Below are 18,001 nucleotides of genomic sequence, written 5' to 3' on the forward strand. Positions count from 1 at the left end.
CTGTTCTGTGTATATATGTTCCTATACTTAAGGTGACTATACAGATGCAGCATATTCCATAATTACTATAAAATAAAACTCTAAACTAGACATGTTCCTATTTTCATAATGAAAGGAAGAGAAATATGGCTATAAACGACAGTTATGAAAGTAGATGCAGAACTTTTCATACACATACCTGAACTGTCTGGACTTGTGGAGACTGAATAACTGATGGCTGGGCCGCCTGAATAACTCCATGGACTTGCACTGTCTGCCCGTTGGGCAGCTGCACTAAAGTTACGGTGGGAGCAGATGATGTTGCGTGAGCTGCTGGCATAGATACCTATGGTGTTGAACATGGAAACAAATTACCATCACAGATGCCTCCTTGGGAGTATTCATGTTTAATATGAAGCAACTTTCTAGCAGCAAAAGGATGACCCTTCTGCTAGGTTAAGTATTCCAATGGTGTGGAAGGAACTAACATTAAACTTAATATTCTTTTTGGAAATAAAAAAAAAAACACACTACAAATACTTCCCATGCCCCCCACTTTTAAACTCCCCCCAAATGAAGAAAATCAAAAATTTTTTTTGGTTTTTTTTTTTGCTTTAATGTAATATCAAAATATGTAACACAGACTTTTTATGAACACTAAATACCACTTTATTTGTATGGTGCTTTACATTTTCCCACCTGCTTTCATATTCAATTTCTCATTTGCTCTTTGAAGAAATCAGACTGGGTTAGAGTAAGAGTTATCCCCATATTCTCTCCCCACTGAGAGACAGAAACATGAAGTGCTCAAAGAGATTAAGCAACTTACCCAAGGTCAAGAGATAAGCTAGCTTTGAAGGAATGTAAAATTCTTCAGAGTATCATGTGTTAAATTAAGCCATGTTCTAAAGAATAATTGTTCCCAAACTTGGGCGAAGCTTAGCTACTAAGTCTAAAACAAATACACATCTTACAGTATAAAGCATATTTTTCTCTTATAAACTTATTACAAGTATGCCTTTCATTCATGAGGAAGTACAAACTGAAAATTTCTATCCCCTTGCAGCACTTAACTGGTAATAGTTGATATTTTAAGGATTTATCTTCCTCTTGGGGCAGAATTGAGAGAATCTGAGAAACCAGTTTTCTCCTAGGCACAAAGAAGGCAATTTTAATAAGTCAACACCCAGGTTAAAAGGGCTCTTAAGTCATACATATCTATCAAATAGTATAGTATTTATGGTTCCTGAGCTTGAATGTGTTTGGGGGTAGCAATTTTATTTGTCCATTTGGTAAACAGTTAAATGGGGAATTTAATGAAGGTCATGTGATCATACTCTTTCCTTGAATTGCAAGGAGATCAAACTAGTTAGTCCTAAAGGAGATCAGTCCTGAATATTCATTGGAAGGACTGACGCTGAAGCTGAAGCACCAATACTTTGGCCACCTGATGTGAAGGGCTGACTCATTGGAAAAGACCCTGATGCTGGGAAAGATGGAAGGTAGGAGGAGAAGGGGACAACAGAGGATGAGATGGTTGGATGGCATCACCGACTCGATAGACATGCCTTTGAGCAAACTCCGGGAGTTGGTGATGGACAGGGAGGCCTGGTGTACTACAGTCCATGAGGTCGACTCAGTCCATGAGTCATTCAACTGAGTGACTTAACTCAACTACTGGGGATATGTGTGCCAGAACAACACTAGAACTGAAACTACAGAAATGAGAAAGACATAGGTTTCTGCCCTTAAAAGAAATTACTGAGGCATGTGTATGAAGGAATGGGGAAAAGACCACAAATAAATATACTTCAATGAAGTAATGAAGCCTGCAAAGAGAACAATGGACACAGTGAGGAGAGTCACCCTGCCCAAAGCAGGAGGAGGGGAGGCCGCCAGGGAAGGATGTGAGTGTGAAACAAAGCATGTGAGTTAAAAAAAAAAAAAGGAGAAAGGTATGTTCTTATCAATTGCAGAGGGGAGGCACAGAGCTTCACACACAGGGTGACACTGGCAAAAGCAAAGAGAAACAGCAATGTCTGTATGTGGTAGAGAGGGATGACCAGCAGTTAGTACTACTATATAAAAGTGTGTTACTATAGGAAGTAGGAAGTGTGGAGAGATGGAATAACAGGCAGGGGCCAGATGGGCTAGTCATGAAATCTTATACAAGTTACATTAAAGAATTTGCATTTTATTGTGAGACTGGAGAAAACACTGAAGGGCTTTTGAACTCCTGAATATCATAGTGAGGCTTGCATTTTAGACAGGTCACTTTACTTGAATGGTAGTGTGAAAGATACTTATTTCAGAGGAAGAAAAAAGTAGAGGTGAGACCACCTGAGAAAGTCTATATATAGTAGTAAAAGTGAAGGCCAGCAATTAGGCACTAGTTGTATTAGGGATGGAAATAATATAAGTGACTTAATGAAAATTCAGGAGGCAGACCAGAAAGGGATTTATGAATGACTGATGGAAGGAAGTGAGAGAGAAATCAAAGACGACCCACGTAGTTCACATGTGGGTGGAAATGGGTGACCTGTGCCAAATAGAGAACACAAACAGCAGCTTATAGGCGGAAGCAGCTGGGGCAGCAGTGGAAAACGATGGAACGGATGTGACGTCTGAATCTGCAGAGCTGTCTACAAGGCAATTAGATGTCTGACTATAAAGCTTGGGGGAAAGATACCTACTAAAGGCAGAGGCTAAAGTCACGAGCTTCCCCTTCGGACAGTGAGGAAGTCCTTCCTTATCAATCGTTTTTTGGCCACTATACATCTTACTTAGTTTTACTTGGTTCTCAAAATGTGGTCCACAGATTACCTCCAATGGAATTACATAGGGTGCCTGTTTATAAAGTCAGAACCTCTGATGGACCCAAGGACATGTTCCCCGACACCAAGGTTGGAGAACCAAAACTGTAAATTATTCAGAATATCTTGTATCAATGGAAAGCTCTTCTAATATTTGAAACAATTAGTATGTCCTCTTCTCTGAGTATTCTATAAGGTAAATATAACAAACTAACCTAACAAATAATCCTCTTTCTATGCTAATCATTCCACATAATGGTTCCTCTCACTGTAAATTTAGAAAATTCAGATACACCAATATAGAAAAAAATCACTTATATTCCTACCACTCAGAGCTAATCACTTAATATTTTTGCAGTAGATCCATGTGTTTTTAAAGATGCATATATACACTCAATTTTTATAGCACTATTACAGAATCTTTCAAATCCATTCTAAATATCTCTTCATATCATTAATAGTACTTTAATGGTTTTAATGACTGTATAATGGTAAAAATTACATAATTTAATAAATTCCTTATTACTATTTAGGTTTTCAAATTTGCCTGTTACAAGAAAGTTAATTTACAACAATACTGCCAACAATCATCCTTTCACCCAGCTCTTTACTTAAAACCCTCCATAAAAATTAACATTCTCATAGTCAAAACCAACATGTTTTTTCCACTTTAAAAGAAATACTTGTAAATTCCAAATCTTAAGACATTTCATTATTATTTTAGATTGATTTTCCTCCTTCATTAGTTAGGCTGAATTTGTTTTTTTTTTTTACGTTCAATGGTCAAATCACAATGGTCTTGACAATTTTATTAAGAATGTCTAGTTTACTACTAGACAACAAAAATAGGTATCAGAATTCTGAGAAATTATGTCAAAATGCATGTGTTAAGGACTTGGATGAGCAAGTGAAAAAAAAAAAAACCCTCTGTAATTAGGTATTAAAAGAACAACAACAAAATTTACAAAAGTGAACAGACATTACTTCTCCTAAAACTCAAGTATCATGTCATTCCACTTATCAATGATTATATGCTAACTGAACATGTACATATAATTTTGTTCCTTCCCGAATTTCCAACTAAGCTTCATGAAACTGATTTTGTTTTTATAGGCATAATCACACCAGCAGAGAAGAATGGGAAAGGAAGTAATAGTAAGAGTTTTGGAGGCTGGAAACAGGTGGGTGAAAGGTAAGGAACCTGGAAGACCTCAGAAGGCCAACTCATGAGGTGGAGGCAGGGACAGCTTGATTCATGCCACAAGGTCCTTAAGAGGCTCAGAATCTAAAGCACCCTAGAAGGAAGAGGGAAAGGAGGGGCTGAAGATAAGGAAGGCTGACTGAAGGCTCTTTGAAAAGCAAGTAGATCCCCTCCTCACTCTGTGAATGGACACTAATCTCCCCTACGAGGACAGAAAAACGTTGGTTTATTTTCTGATAGAGGGTTTCTTGACTGCTCGACACCAGGCATTGCTGAGGTGAGGTACTAAACTCCAGTCTCCTTCCGTTGGTTGGCTCACAGGTCTTTACTTATATGCAGGAGATAGTAAAGCTTTTCTCTGGGGAACCTGACCAACAAACACGAAGTTAAGAAGAAAGACTTAACAACACTGGGATGCCACCCTATCATGAAGCTCACAACTCACAGACGTCAGGCCCCAAACATATACACACACATCCAACATAGGTTTTTGGTCACCTACTTTTAAATGTAGGCCAACAGCCACAAGTTATCAAATATCTGAGGAAAGCTTCTAATATGAAAGGTGGTGACCAAAAAAAGAGAAGAGGAAAACTGTATACAGAAGAAAATCTATGTAGAGAGGAGAAAACTTAATATTATCAGAGTAGAGAAAATACTGCCTGCATGAAACTTTAAAAAAAAAATGTCAAAATGGTTGTTGCTCAGTCATGTCTGACTCTGCGATCCCATGAACTGTAGCCCACCAGGCTCCTCTGTCCATGGAATTCTCCAGGCAAGAATACTGGAGTGGGTAGCCATTTCCTTCTCCTGGGTATCTTCCCAACCCAAGGACTGAACTGGGTCTCCTGCATTGCAGGCAGATTCTTTACTGTATGAGCCACCAGGGAAGCATAAAACAAACAGAGGATACTATTAAAATACAGAAGGACTGTTCAGAAACAAAAGGAACTCTTGGAAACATGATAGGAGAAATAAAAAAAACCGACAGACGGGGTGAAATGTGAAGCTGAAGAAATCTCTGAGGGCAGAGCAAAAAGACAGACTGAAAACAGGAGAGAAAAGATGAGAAAATTAGAGAAACAGTCCTCAAGGTAGTAACATCTGGATCACAAGAATTCAAGAGATAAAAGGGAAAGAAGAGGGAGAGAAAAAATCATCAACCAAATAACTTAAGGAAATTGCCCAGAAGTGAAGACCTGAGTTTCTACTAAAAAAAAAGGCCCACTGAACACTGCACAATGAATGGTAACGATTCAAGGCCTTGATAATGAAATGGTGAAGCACTGTGAACAGAGGTTTTTACAAGATAACAAGAGACAGAAAGTAAGAAATAGGTTTAGTCTTTTGAAACATAAATACTAAAAATTGAGTGTGCCTTAAAAATTTGAAAAACATTTTCTTTACCAAGAATTCTTTACCCAGTCAACCTTGCTCAAGGAACCACTGGGAACAAAATTCCACAAGAGAAAGACAGTAGGAAGGCAATCTCCAGAGTGACGTTACACAGCAGAGGTGGAGGACACCCAGCCCAGAAGAATGGCGTCCCGAGAGATAGGTATGTTGGGGACTGTCATCACCAAGACCCCTGCCGTTACTGTATCTTCTTTTTACCAGAGGGCTGAGTGCTTGGATGAGTCCCAATTCGTATCTGCCCACACTTGCCCTGACATGTACTGATGAGGCCCTGATGCTTTCACCTTTGTTCCTGCACCTGCTTCATCTTGAGTACGTTTACTTCATCCCTAGATATATTCTGCTTTGCCTTACTCCTCAGGGCTGGAGGTGGGCCCCGGTGATCTTAGGAGAAAACACAAAACATCCCACTGCTCGGACTACTAGAAGACCTAGTATTTGGCCCTGGTATTCCTGCTAGAGACCTAGTATTTGACCCGCATTTTAGCTCAGTGTGGTGACCATATGTGATTAGTCCTCCATTTCCCAAAATCCATTCTTGCTCATGACTCCTGTAGGAGAGCTTTTAAACTCTCTGGGAAGCAGAAGCTCCACATCCCAGCGCCTCAGCTAGGATTATTTTCTCTTGGGAGCTTTCATCTGTAAGAGGCAACATCCCACTCTTCTTACCTAGCAGGTTATTTGTTTGCTATTTGGTGTTTAGATTAACCACTTTTCTCACTCATATATAACATAATGCCAATAAATGTTAATAAAACATTTGAGGAAAAATACGTAAGAACAAAAAATAAAGATGAGAATATAACCTTAGAATGTTTAAGACAAAGACAAAATGAAAGAACTATGAATCATACTTTAAGAAATACAAGGACAAAAACTATCATCCTTGATATTGGTATTTACTTGTGTGTCAGTTTATTTGTTTATTCTATCTTTTTCATTTAAGCACATGTAAATTTAGCTTTTAAGATTATGTGTCCACATGCCCCCAAATAAATCTATATGATATGAAAAAAAAAAACAACCCAGTTATCATATTAGGTTTTATTCAAGAGACCATCTACCCATCAGTTTAAATGTAACTATCCTGAATCATGTCACTACTACAAATAATGTGTTAGTATTTAACAATACATTTTTCTATGTTACTGAATACTGTCATTTCTAAAATTAGGCTGATACTAAATAAATAGGAATTTTGATATTCTAAGAATGTTACCACTCATTCTATGTATATCTCTAATAAAAACTAAGTTCTCTTGTATTTAAAACGTATTCCTCTTAGAAGAGACAACTTGGAATCTCTCCATGTTTTTATACCTGGGCTAATGTGGCAATCTGTGGCTGGGCTTGAACTGTCATTTGCTGGCTTTCAGCTTCTGTTACAGCTGCATCTCCACTCTGCTGGTTCTCTGCTCCAGATTCCATGGTCATTTAGTTACCTACAATAATATGGAAGAGTGTTACAAGCACTACAGTGCTTTGTGCTTTTGTGGTTTTAAAGGCAATTTTCAAGTTATAAAAAGGTATATGTGTTGGTTAGGTTAGCAGATGCACTCAGAAATCTAGTTTAGCTACAATGTAGTTGGATTATTGTCAGATTTGTCCAAATATGCTGAGCTGTAAAAGTACTAGTTTTTTCAAAAAAAGAAAAAAGCTTTTTCCTTTTACTTCCCAATATTACTCCATCTGTTATAGAAAGATGGGATTCCCCTCTTCCATGAATCTGTCCTGATAAGGAGAGGAAGGGCAGCAGCAAAGTTTTAATTTTTTAAAAATGTATCAATCAGGTAAGGAGGGAGGGCAGAGAGCAGAAGTGAGCTGATAATAGGGTCTATGAGATACCGGCTTCAAGGTACCTCCTATAAAGGTATTCCCTCTGTCATAGGGAAGAAACAGAAAAATTATAACCTACTTCCTCCAGAAATGGCTGGTGGTTAAGACAAAATAGCCCAAGTTTCAAGAGCTCAACTTATGGCTCTTGACAGCGTCAAATTAGAGACCTCAAACACAGAAAAGATTCTTTTGCGTTCTCCTTACCCTATATAATGTGCAACACTCCACACATGTGTATGTATACACACAAACAACACACACACAATAAAACACTTAAAAATTTTAACTGAGAGATTCTGGATGAATTAATCAAGGCTGATCCTTTTAGATCCTGCTTTGCTACAAGTTTAGTATGTTTGTTCAATCTGGCACTGGGTGACAGCAAAAGTGGAGAGCAATTCGCAGCAGCGACACGACTTTGAGTTAAAAAAGCTGACTATACAGCAGATGTAACTGGGGAGGGACTGTTCTCAAGGAGTCACAATAAAAGGGATTATTTCTTACTTGTGTACCGTTATCATTCAGTCCCTAACATACTACCTGTCAAAAATAAATTTAACAGTAAGGACTACCTATGGTGATTTGATAAACAACACAAAAACTCCAATGCTTTTCCAGAATTTATTACATTTATTTTATAACTCTGAAATTGATAATCAAAATAGTCATTAATCCTTATGTGATTATTACATGCCATCAAAATGTATCACATACTAACATTCTGCCACCATTCACAGGAGTCTATAAAATGTTTTTACAAGTGACAGTTAAAAATGAAAATATCTCCGTGGAAATGAATAATTTAGAAATAAAGAAGCCACAAAACAAACGACAAAGGAGATCAACAGATTTGACTATAAAATTATTTAAAATATTAACAAGACAAAAGCCACTAAGACAAGTACACAAGGAGAAAATATCTCATACATACAATCAACACAATAACATCTAGAATACAGAGAAACTACTACTCAGTAAGAAACTCTTATTATTGACTAGTTTACAAAGATAAAATTTTTTTTTGGAATAGTAAAAAACTAGAAACAAGTATCCATCATTAGGAGGACCATTAAAAAATTAAAGCAATGAAAAACAATGAAGTCTAACTATAATAGAATGACAAAGCTTTCCAAGACAGTGAAATGGCAATATAACGTAGAACCCCATTTACATTAAAAACAAAACAGAACAAAACATGTAAAACAAATTGTTATAAAGGTATATGCATGGAAAAGGTGTAGAAATTATAACTGAACCATAAGAAGTGGTAGCTCTGAAAAGAGAAAGATTTGGTAGAATTGTATATGATGATTTGCACCTTTTACTTTTATATATTTCAGTACTTTTTTCTTCTTTCTATGAGCATGGATTCAGGATTATGTGTGCAATTAAAGAAATTCTAATACCAGAAATGATGGATAACATTTTGAAAATATGAACCAAAAGCTTTATTTCGGTCATGATTTTGAGATATCCACTGATAAAAAGTTTTTAATCTGATACTTATAATATGAAATTAGTATTTGTTCAAAATTTACCTGAACTGTTTACCTCAATTTCTGAAGAGTAAAAGTAACTTTTAAAAAAAGAATTGTAAAATAACTTTACTACCCCCTGTGATAATTCATTGAGTTGTACACTTAAAATTGATGTTCTTTTAAACTAAAAAATTTCAGACAGACTTAAAAATAACAGAGAGCAACATCAAAAAATAGTTTGTGAATACTAAATATGATCCATACTGTTGCTCCGAAAGAAAACATGAAAGCAAAAAAATCTAATCTTAATAACAATAAATGATCCATTTGAGGACAGCACTGAGTCAAGCTAAATAACAGCTGAAACCCACAAACTTTTCTCTATCTTCTCCCCCACATCATCAACTTAATGAGAACAAAGATAAATGCAAATTTACCATCATAATACCTTTTTGTAGACAGAGAACACACAACCATTTTGGAAAGACTTCAGTCCAAGTCACATTTGTTTTTTAATTTTCTGGCAGCACCATGCCACATGTGGAATCTTTCCCACCAGGGATCAAACACACACCCCCCTAGCATTGGAAACATGGGAGTCTTAACTACTGGGCCACCAGGGAAGTTCGCCACATTTTTTTTTTTAACCTACGCTGTCATCCAAATAGTTTCACCCTACCATCTGATTAAAAGCACAGATCATACTTTCTTCTGTTTACTTTTCAATATGTTAGAGCCAATTAATTTTCTTTCAACATTTAAGGTGTGTGCGTGCTAAATCACTTCAGTCGTGTCCGACTTTTTGTGACCCTGTGGGCTGCAGCCCACCAGGCTCCTCTGTCCATGGGATTCTCCAGGCAAGGATACTGGAATGAGTTGCCATGCCCTTCCCCAGGGGGTCTTCCTGACCCAGGGACTGAATCCACATCTCCTGTATCTCCTGCATTGGCAGGCCGGTTCTTTACCACTAGTGCCACCTGGGAAGGGTATCATTGCAACTTGCTTCAGAAAATAAAATATTTATGATTCTATAACAAAAGAATAAAACCATTAGTTAACATAAGAAATTATAGTTACAAGGTCACATTCAAAGAAAGAACGTGATTTGCATCTTCTTCCCTACCCAACTAGATATTATTATTTTACTTACTTTTAATTTTCTTCTAAAGACAAAGTGTGGTGTTTCCAATGGTTAGGATCCCCCATGTAAATAAACTGCCAGTGTTTCATTACCATTTCATTCTGGAAGACAACCAAGCCTTTTTCAAAGTCAGGGACAGCCATATTAATTAGCTTGAGTAGATATCAACCACTTGAGCAACAGTACAATTGTTGTCTTTCATCAGTTAATTCAGGCCTTTCTCAAAGAACAAGTGAGAATCATTTAAGGAAAAACAATTTGTTTCAGGTAAGAAATTCAAGAGTCAACTAAACCAGAAACTATTCTTCTGGTTTTCACCTTGAAGGTGCTGAAACAGCAGTCTCCAACTAAACTAAACTAGCATTTAATGTGAGCACATTAATTATGCCTTTGAAAGCTTTTACTCCTTTGTGTTTGTATCTTCAGGTGGAGAGAAAAGAGATAGTAAGGTATGATGTGTACAGTCTTCAATTTTTCTATTAACCCAGGAACGGTCTTAGTAAGCAGAGCAGTATTCAGACACAGGATCATTTAACAGAGCCAATATATGGGTTTCCAAAATTACTTGAAGGAAGGAGATTCCTAATTGATTATACAAATGAAATGCATTTTGGGAGTGCAAAAACAAGCAAAAAACCGAATAAGCAAAGATCAGGTACATATGAATTCAGATAGAATGTTGTAAAAATACTGGATTTGGAACATTAGAAACAATAGATCTTTAGAAATCATGGAAAATCTAGTATTAGCTTGACAGTTTGTCAAGAATTCTTGAGTCCTTCCAATAATTCTGAATTCCAAAATTTATTTGGGAATGTTAGTTAAGATTTAGGTATTTTCATGATTTTTCCCTAAAAATAGAGTATAATTCTTTGAAAACTATGAACTTAAAAATGAATTTCAAAATAGTGTCATGCCTAAAATTAAAAAAAATAAATAAATTCATTCACAAAGACAAGTCATTTTGCTGTAAGGGTCTTCAGAGTTCTATCTCTTAATATGAAAAACAAAAAGGGAATGATTCTGCAGTATTATGCACCTCACCTTGAGCGAAACAAAGAATGCTGTTCTGAATAGTTGGGAAATAGCCTAACATTTGATAGAAAGCTGGAGCTGTCATCAAGTGGTCACAGGACAAATTAGGTTTTTTGGGTTCTAGTTTCCTCATCTGAAAACAAGAGATGGGTAAAAAGATCTCTCTCAGTTTTAAATGCTTTGATTTTAGGAAGTGACAACACAAGATGCATGCACACACACATAATTACGCAGGCCACAATATTTATTATCTCCTTTTACTATATGGTTCATCGTAAAAACGATGGACTAAAAATACATCACCTAGCCTCTTAATCTTGGGCAAATATAAAAATATTACCATTCAGATACATTATGATATGTAAAATTTATCAGTTTAACAGTCCTTTTCTTAATTTTCAAAGACGATAAAGCAGCTTTTTTCTTTTTTAGAAAGTTTCAAGAAATTTATCTGACTAGGATTGTATCACTTTTCTACCTTTATACAGTCAAGACAATTGATATTCAAAAATTTCAATACAGTTAGGGTAAACATTCCAGTAAAGTGTCAAATGACTGCTTCCATGATATTTAAGAAGAGAGTATGGTGCAATAGTCAAGAATGGTGGAATGCCAAACACTGAGGATAAATACAGTATTAATAAATTTGGGGATTTATTTTCTGACAAGAAAAATGGTATAAGCAAAGACTTTAATTACAGTAGGCCTTTAGAGAAATGAGTGAGTCAGTGGTTGGTGTCTGATTTTGTATAAAGGATAAAAGATAAAGCATGGTCATTCCTAATCAATCTGCAGCTACTAGGGCAAAATGAGAATATTAGAATGATGTCTCAAAGTTAAGTTAATGGGTTTAGAATTTTTATGTTGCAATATATTTTACTCTGTAAAGCAATATATCCTGAGGTAACTCACCAGAAGTGAATAATTCACTGTTCTTAAACCAACAGGATCTTCAATTTTAATAACTTACATTACATACAGTATACTTGTATTGTATATGAGTACTTACATGTCGGGCACTGTTCAAGTTACTGGAGATGAAGAAATAAATTTTTTTAAAACTTTGTGGAATTTATATTCTAGTGTGTGGAAATAGAAGAGAGAAAGTATAACAAGTAAAATGTGTAACAAATCAGAACACAGTAAGTGTTGGGTAAAATATAAGGGTGGGAAGGATGCTTAGGGATTTTCAATACTATAAAAGTGGATCAGTATAAAGCCCTCATGGATAAGGTAGCATTCAAATTCACCTACCCAGCACCTATACAGAACTATACCAAATCAGGGAGAAATTTCTGGCAGTACCAAATTCTGTAATCAAGGTCACTGAACAAGAAAGCAAGCATGTATCATCATTTTCGCTAACAACCATTAAGTGAAAGGAAAGAATGCTGTAAATCTTCACCTTGTTCTTTATCCTAAAATACTTTTGAATTTTTAAGAAGCGCCCAGGTCCTTAAGATCCTAAACATTCTAGCTCAAGTTTATGAAAAATAAATCCATCTCCCTCACAAGTTTACTTTTTAATCCCTTAAATCTATGACAAATGTAATCCAGTTTAGAATGAGCGGATCAGTATTCATAGAAATGAACTGTGAATTTTGACTCTGAAAAAGAAATAATACATTCATAACTAATAGAACATATGAACATAGGCCATGGTTTTTAAAATGCAAATGACCTTTATTATAAACGAGGGAAAAAAAAACACAAACTGCTCCTGTATCTAGCAAGTGGGTCTTTCACCAAGTCCAGGGATTTAAGGAAATCACAAAAGCAGACTTAAAGTCTCCAAAATAATCACAGCAAAAAGTCAAATTTGGGCACATGATTTTAAAACTAAATGACCAGTCTGTTGTCACAGTCAAATGTATTACTAAAAATACTTTGCAGAAAACCTGAAAACATCTAGCGCTCATGTACAATACTTTTTACATAGTTGTTTTGTACTTGCTAATTTTTTAGTATATTACAGCTGTTTGAAAGCCTTGGTAGCATACTCGTACACCTTTAATATGTCTTGACTAAGATTAATATTCTGAGTGTTATGATTAATTTGAGCTTCCCTTGTACCTCAGTTGGTAAAGAATCTGCCTACAATTCAGGAGACCAGGGCTTGATTCCTGGGTTGGGAAGATCCCCCAGAGAAGGAAATGGCAACCCATTCCAGTATTCTTGCCTTGAGAATCCCAAGGACAAAGGAGCCTGGTGGGCTATAGTCCATGCGGTTCCAAGAGTTGGACACAACTTAGCAACTAAACCACCACCACGTGATTAATTTATTAAAGAGAGTAGCAAAATGTTCAGCTGCTACATAAAGGACTCTAGGTTCCAGGAGTCAATGATCATGGTGCACTGCTTCTTTCTCTTTTTCCCTCCTGTATGCTTTTTGGTTGTTAACCTTGAGACACTTCATTTATCTTCATTGTATGCCCTATTAAGCAGAACTGAGATGTATGCAATCAATACTGGAAATTTAATGCTTCAGGTTTCTGATGCTAATAACAGTCATTTGGTATTAAATACAGCATACTTTCACTGAAACCAGATAGGAAAACAGCGTATCTGGATGTTGTAATGTGTATGTAAACATGTGTGTAGGTATGTACGTATGTACACAACAAGCACACTCCACGCTCAACACACTTATCAACTCCAGCGATAAGAACCTTATTAGAGACTGATTACACCCTAACAAACTAAGGTTATGTTTTTAGTGAAAGAACCAGAATAGGCAATGTGAAAAACTAAAATCACCTGGCAACTTTACCAAGCTAAGTAAATTCTGACATAATTTTCAGAAACAGTTTTCTCTATGATCCTACCAAGATCTTTCTCCCTTAACTGGAATACAAATCCATACTTTAGCCTATAGTCTAGTATTAGAGAAGGGGAAGAAAAGCTGTATCTGAAACTAATTCTATGTGATCTGAATTTGATGAGATTTAATCATTCATGAGACAAAAGTAAAAACCTGAAAATGTGTTTATATGTTTTAATAAGTTATTAATAGTAAACGCCAGTACTCAACTACCACTACCTAAAAAACACCACATACAACAAAAACGAATCTTTTCAATGTTATTAAAACTAATTCCCTAATTTATTTGTTTATTGGGCTGAACTAAGTTCAAAATTTACATGTTATGATGTATTGCAGTTTTCTGATTACCAAGTATTTGAATGCTATTTTTAATGTTATTTTAAAATATGTATTATGCTCTGTAAGAAACTGTCCTCAAAAGAAGTACTTAACAGAAATGAATTAGGAAAGTTATTATTTGATTTACATAAACCATCCTCATATTCTATTGTGACTAATTCTATACTATCTTTCAATAAGAAAGCTTTAGTACTTTCTCAGATCAGTCACTGTTATTTTTTAAGTACTGCACAATGTATCTGCCTTGTTTTCCTTCAGGTAAGACTACCCATGGCTCTGAAACAAGCCTTCACAGATCTGGTCACCAAGAGACAAGCAATGCTGCTTAGCAGAGCAGCAGCTATGACTATGCATATTGTAGACAACAACAATCAACGGAACTCTTACCATTCTTCTTTCTATCCAAACACCCATCTGATACCCTTTTCACAGCTTTTTCCACCTTGAGCCTTTCAAAGAAGTGACCTTATATAAGATTCTATATATGAAGTTTCTACTAATTAAGATTTTTGAAGCTGCCTTTTTTTTTTTTTTTAAAGAGAAAAGAGCATTATGCACCTCCTACATGTAATTCCTTTTAGAAGAGCAATTTCCGTGTTGAGTAAAGAGTGAAGCTGTCTTCAAATTTCAAGTTCTGCCTCATAAACTAGCTCAAGGCTAACACTGTTAAGGACCTACAAAAGTTATGCCTGAAGGTTAAATATTTATAGCCCATTACTCCATTTACTCAACAAAGCCTGAGTGACTATGTGAAAATCACTATATTGAAAGGAAAAATGAATGTCCAAGTGTTTAATATAAAGTTAACGATTGTAACAGTTCTGCTTTGAACTAAATTTTAAAATGCTATTCTTTGTGAATTATTTACATACTAGACAACAAGGAGCGAAAATCAGTTTTCCTGAAGTAACACTGTACATGTTATATGGCAGAACTCATATATAAGAGCAATTCTGGCTTTAGCTCTGACTTCACAGATGGAGAACTAAAGATGTTAAGAGATTTCTAAGAACTTTACAAGACTGTTTAGGGCTATGCACATCTAGCTTCCGATATTATAAAAAGTGGAGAAATATCTGGCAGTAGAACTGCATAAACTATTAAGCAACATGCTAATCATTTTAATTATATTTGGCTTACTAGAAAAATCTCAAGCACTCAAAGTACCAAGGGTATATTGAACTATATCTTAAAAACTAGCCATGGTTAATCTACAAAGATGAAAAATGACATGTAGACCACAGTAGACTTTATGTACAGTTTTGATAAGGACTCACTTCACTTCATATTTAGGTATCTTTTATCTCTAATTCTGAAAGAATCAAGTCCAGCATTTCAGGTAAATGTACTTTTATTTATCAACCTGGTAGTGACTTCTGGTAATCACTTTGATTAATAGTCTCATGCTATTTTTCCTGTTTCAGAGGTGAAAAGTGTTAGTAAACCATCAGAATTAATTTAGACTCCAGGGAGAAAATTTTCTTTTTAAGCTATGAAAAAACGAATCTAATTTCCTTGGCTTTTAAAAAATAAATCTGTAACCTGTCTAAGCAATTACAAGTGTCCAACTATTTGTGATCCCATGGACGGTGGCCCACCAAGCTTCTCATCCATGGAATTCTCCAGGCAAGAATACTGGAGTGGGTTGCCATTCCTTTCCTTCTCCAGGGGATCTTCTCTACCCAGGGATGGAACCCAGGTTCTCTCGAATTGCAGGCAGATTCTTTACCGTCAGAGCCCCAGGGAAGCCCCTAATTGTCTAAGCATATGCATATATGTCAGCTTCCTCTAACCTCAAGAAGGATTGGTTTTAATCCCCCTTGGTGCAAAACCTCAAGGGGGACTGGTTTTAATCCTGCTTTTCAAATTTGTGACCCTCCAAGAGGAATTCATTCATTATAAGTTTTCGTGCACATTACATAATTAAGTGTTCTGCCAAAAACTATGGGGACTATAGTGTAAAGCAGCCAAGAACCCTTTCTCTCAAAGGGCTCACAAACTCACCAAAGAGCTAGGCAAGTATAAACTAATCCCTACCATCAGTTTACATATAAATTCCCTCCAAACAAGTATTTAGTTAATAATCATTTCAAACCATAAACTGTTTCGAAACAATAGAAAAACAATGAATTATGGAAAAAAGGAAAGCAAGAGCTGGCTACTTATGGTAACCTTTCTGTTGATGCAGACTTGATTAATAAAATAACAAAATCAGTATTTTTACAAGACTTTGGCTACAATACTTCCTTCAAGTAAATGAACTTTTATAAACCAAAACTATTGATGAGGAACAACAAATTTTAGTAATCATCAATCAAGCTAAACTTTCAAAGCTTTCTTCACAAAGAGATAATGCTATTAATATTCAGAGTGACGAAGACTATGCTTTACTGTTATTTCTTGCCCAGGGAAAATGTTCTACTAGTATGTAAATTTAAATTCTCCAGAGGTCAGTTTAGTCAGCTGCAAAAAACGAAGGAGTTAGTACTGCCTCCATGGTGTGTGTGTTAGTCACTCAGTGGTGTCCAATTCTCTGCAACCCCATGGATTGTAGACCGCCAGGCTCCTCTGTCCATGGGATTATCCAGGCAACAGTACTGGAGTGGGTAGTCATTCTCTCCTCCAGGAGATCTTCTGGACCTAGGAATGGAATCCATGTCTTCTACACCGTAGGCGGACTGCTTATGCCTAAGATACCAGGGATGCCTCCATGGTAAAAGTCTGCTAAGTGTGAATTCCCCTAATACAGGAGAATTTAAATTTATGAGTGATACACTACATCCACACAACATAATAAATTCTCTAGTAACAAATAATTCTCAAAAATTTGAATTAAACTTAGTTTCAAAGTTGCTATTTCTTGATATTTACCTTTGCTTCTTTTGGTCAGTACTCAAAACTAAGGAATCTGGACACAGGATAAAAGAGAAGACCAGAGCAAGTGGGGTGTAATTTCAAATATGTATTAGTAGATGTAGTCATATTTTTCATTAAATAGTGGTGTCCTTTTTGTCGTGGCTTTCAGAGATATTTAGAAAATGTCTATAGTAATTAAGAATTTATGATGTCCAAGATATGACAACAAAAAGCGCAAGCAATGAAAGAAAGAAAGAAAAAGATGAATTGGAAATTGTCAAAATTAAAAACTTTCGTGCCAAGAAGTGAAGACAATCCATAGAAGAAAATTTCATAAATCATATATATCTGTTAAGAAACTTGTATCTAGAATAACAAAGAACTATTACAACTCAATAATAAGACAAATAACCCAATATAAAAATGGGCAAAGGATCTGAACAGACACTTCTTCCAAGATATACAAATGGCCAATAAGTACACAAAAAGATGCTTGACAGCATTAGTCATTAGGGAAATGCAAGTCTACACCACAATGAGATACTACTACTTCTTACCCACTAAAATGGCTACAGTGAAAAATAAAAACAAGTGTTCAGGATACAGAGAAATCTGAACCCTTATACACTACCAGTGGGAATGTAAAAGGGTACCACTCTTAAGTCTGGCAGTTCCTCTAAATGGTTAAACAGTTACCATATAAGCCAGCAATTCCACTCCTAGGTATAAACCCAAGAGAAACGACAAGATGTGTTATAAATGAATGTTCATGGCAGCATTATTCACAATGGCCCAAAGGTCCAAATGTCCATGAATTCATGAATACTGCATATCTATAATGGAATATTATTTAGCAACAGAAAGTAATGAAGTCCTGATAAATTCAACATGGATAAACCCTAACAGTTTTACTGTGTTAAGTAAAAGAAGCTCATCACAACGGAATCCATTTATATGCAATGTTCAGAACAGGCTTCCCTAATGGTTTAGCAGGTAAAGAATCCACCTGCAATGCAAGAGACACAGGAAAGGTGAGTTCGATCCCTGGGTTGGGAAGATCCCCCTGGAAAAGGAAATGGCAAC

The 18,001-nt window shown here is 35.9% G+C and overlaps 1 protein-coding gene across 7 annotated transcripts in view; it reads right to left on the reverse strand.

Moving 5' to 3' along the window:
- Positions 1-18,001, reverse strand: part of CREB1 (cAMP responsive element binding protein 1) — a 54,873-nt gene that overhangs the window by 29,418 nt on the left and 7,454 nt on the right. For 4 of the 7 annotated variants that reach the window (XM_043910239.1, XM_043910237.1, XM_043910238.1 and 1 more), the window contains exons 2-3: positions 6,730-6,851; positions 179-325 (exon numbers count right to left, since the gene is read on the reverse strand). The exons of 1 other annotated variant lie outside the window; for it this stretch is intronic. In XM_043910239.1, coding sequence (XP_043766174.1) covers positions 179-325; positions 6,730-6,843 — 261 coding nt within the window. In that variant the 5' untranslated portion in view covers positions 6,844-6,851. The remainder of the gene's footprint in view (positions 1-178; positions 326-6,729; positions 6,852-18,001) is intronic. 2 more of the 7 variants (XM_043910241.1, XM_043910240.1) reach the window with 2 other exon arrangements.

This window comes from Cervus elaphus, chromosome 8 (assembly GCF_910594005.1).
Source record: "Cervus elaphus chromosome 8, mCerEla1.1, whole genome shotgun sequence".
Lineage (NCBI taxonomy): Eukaryota > Metazoa > Chordata > Mammalia > Artiodactyla > Cervidae > Cervus > Cervus elaphus.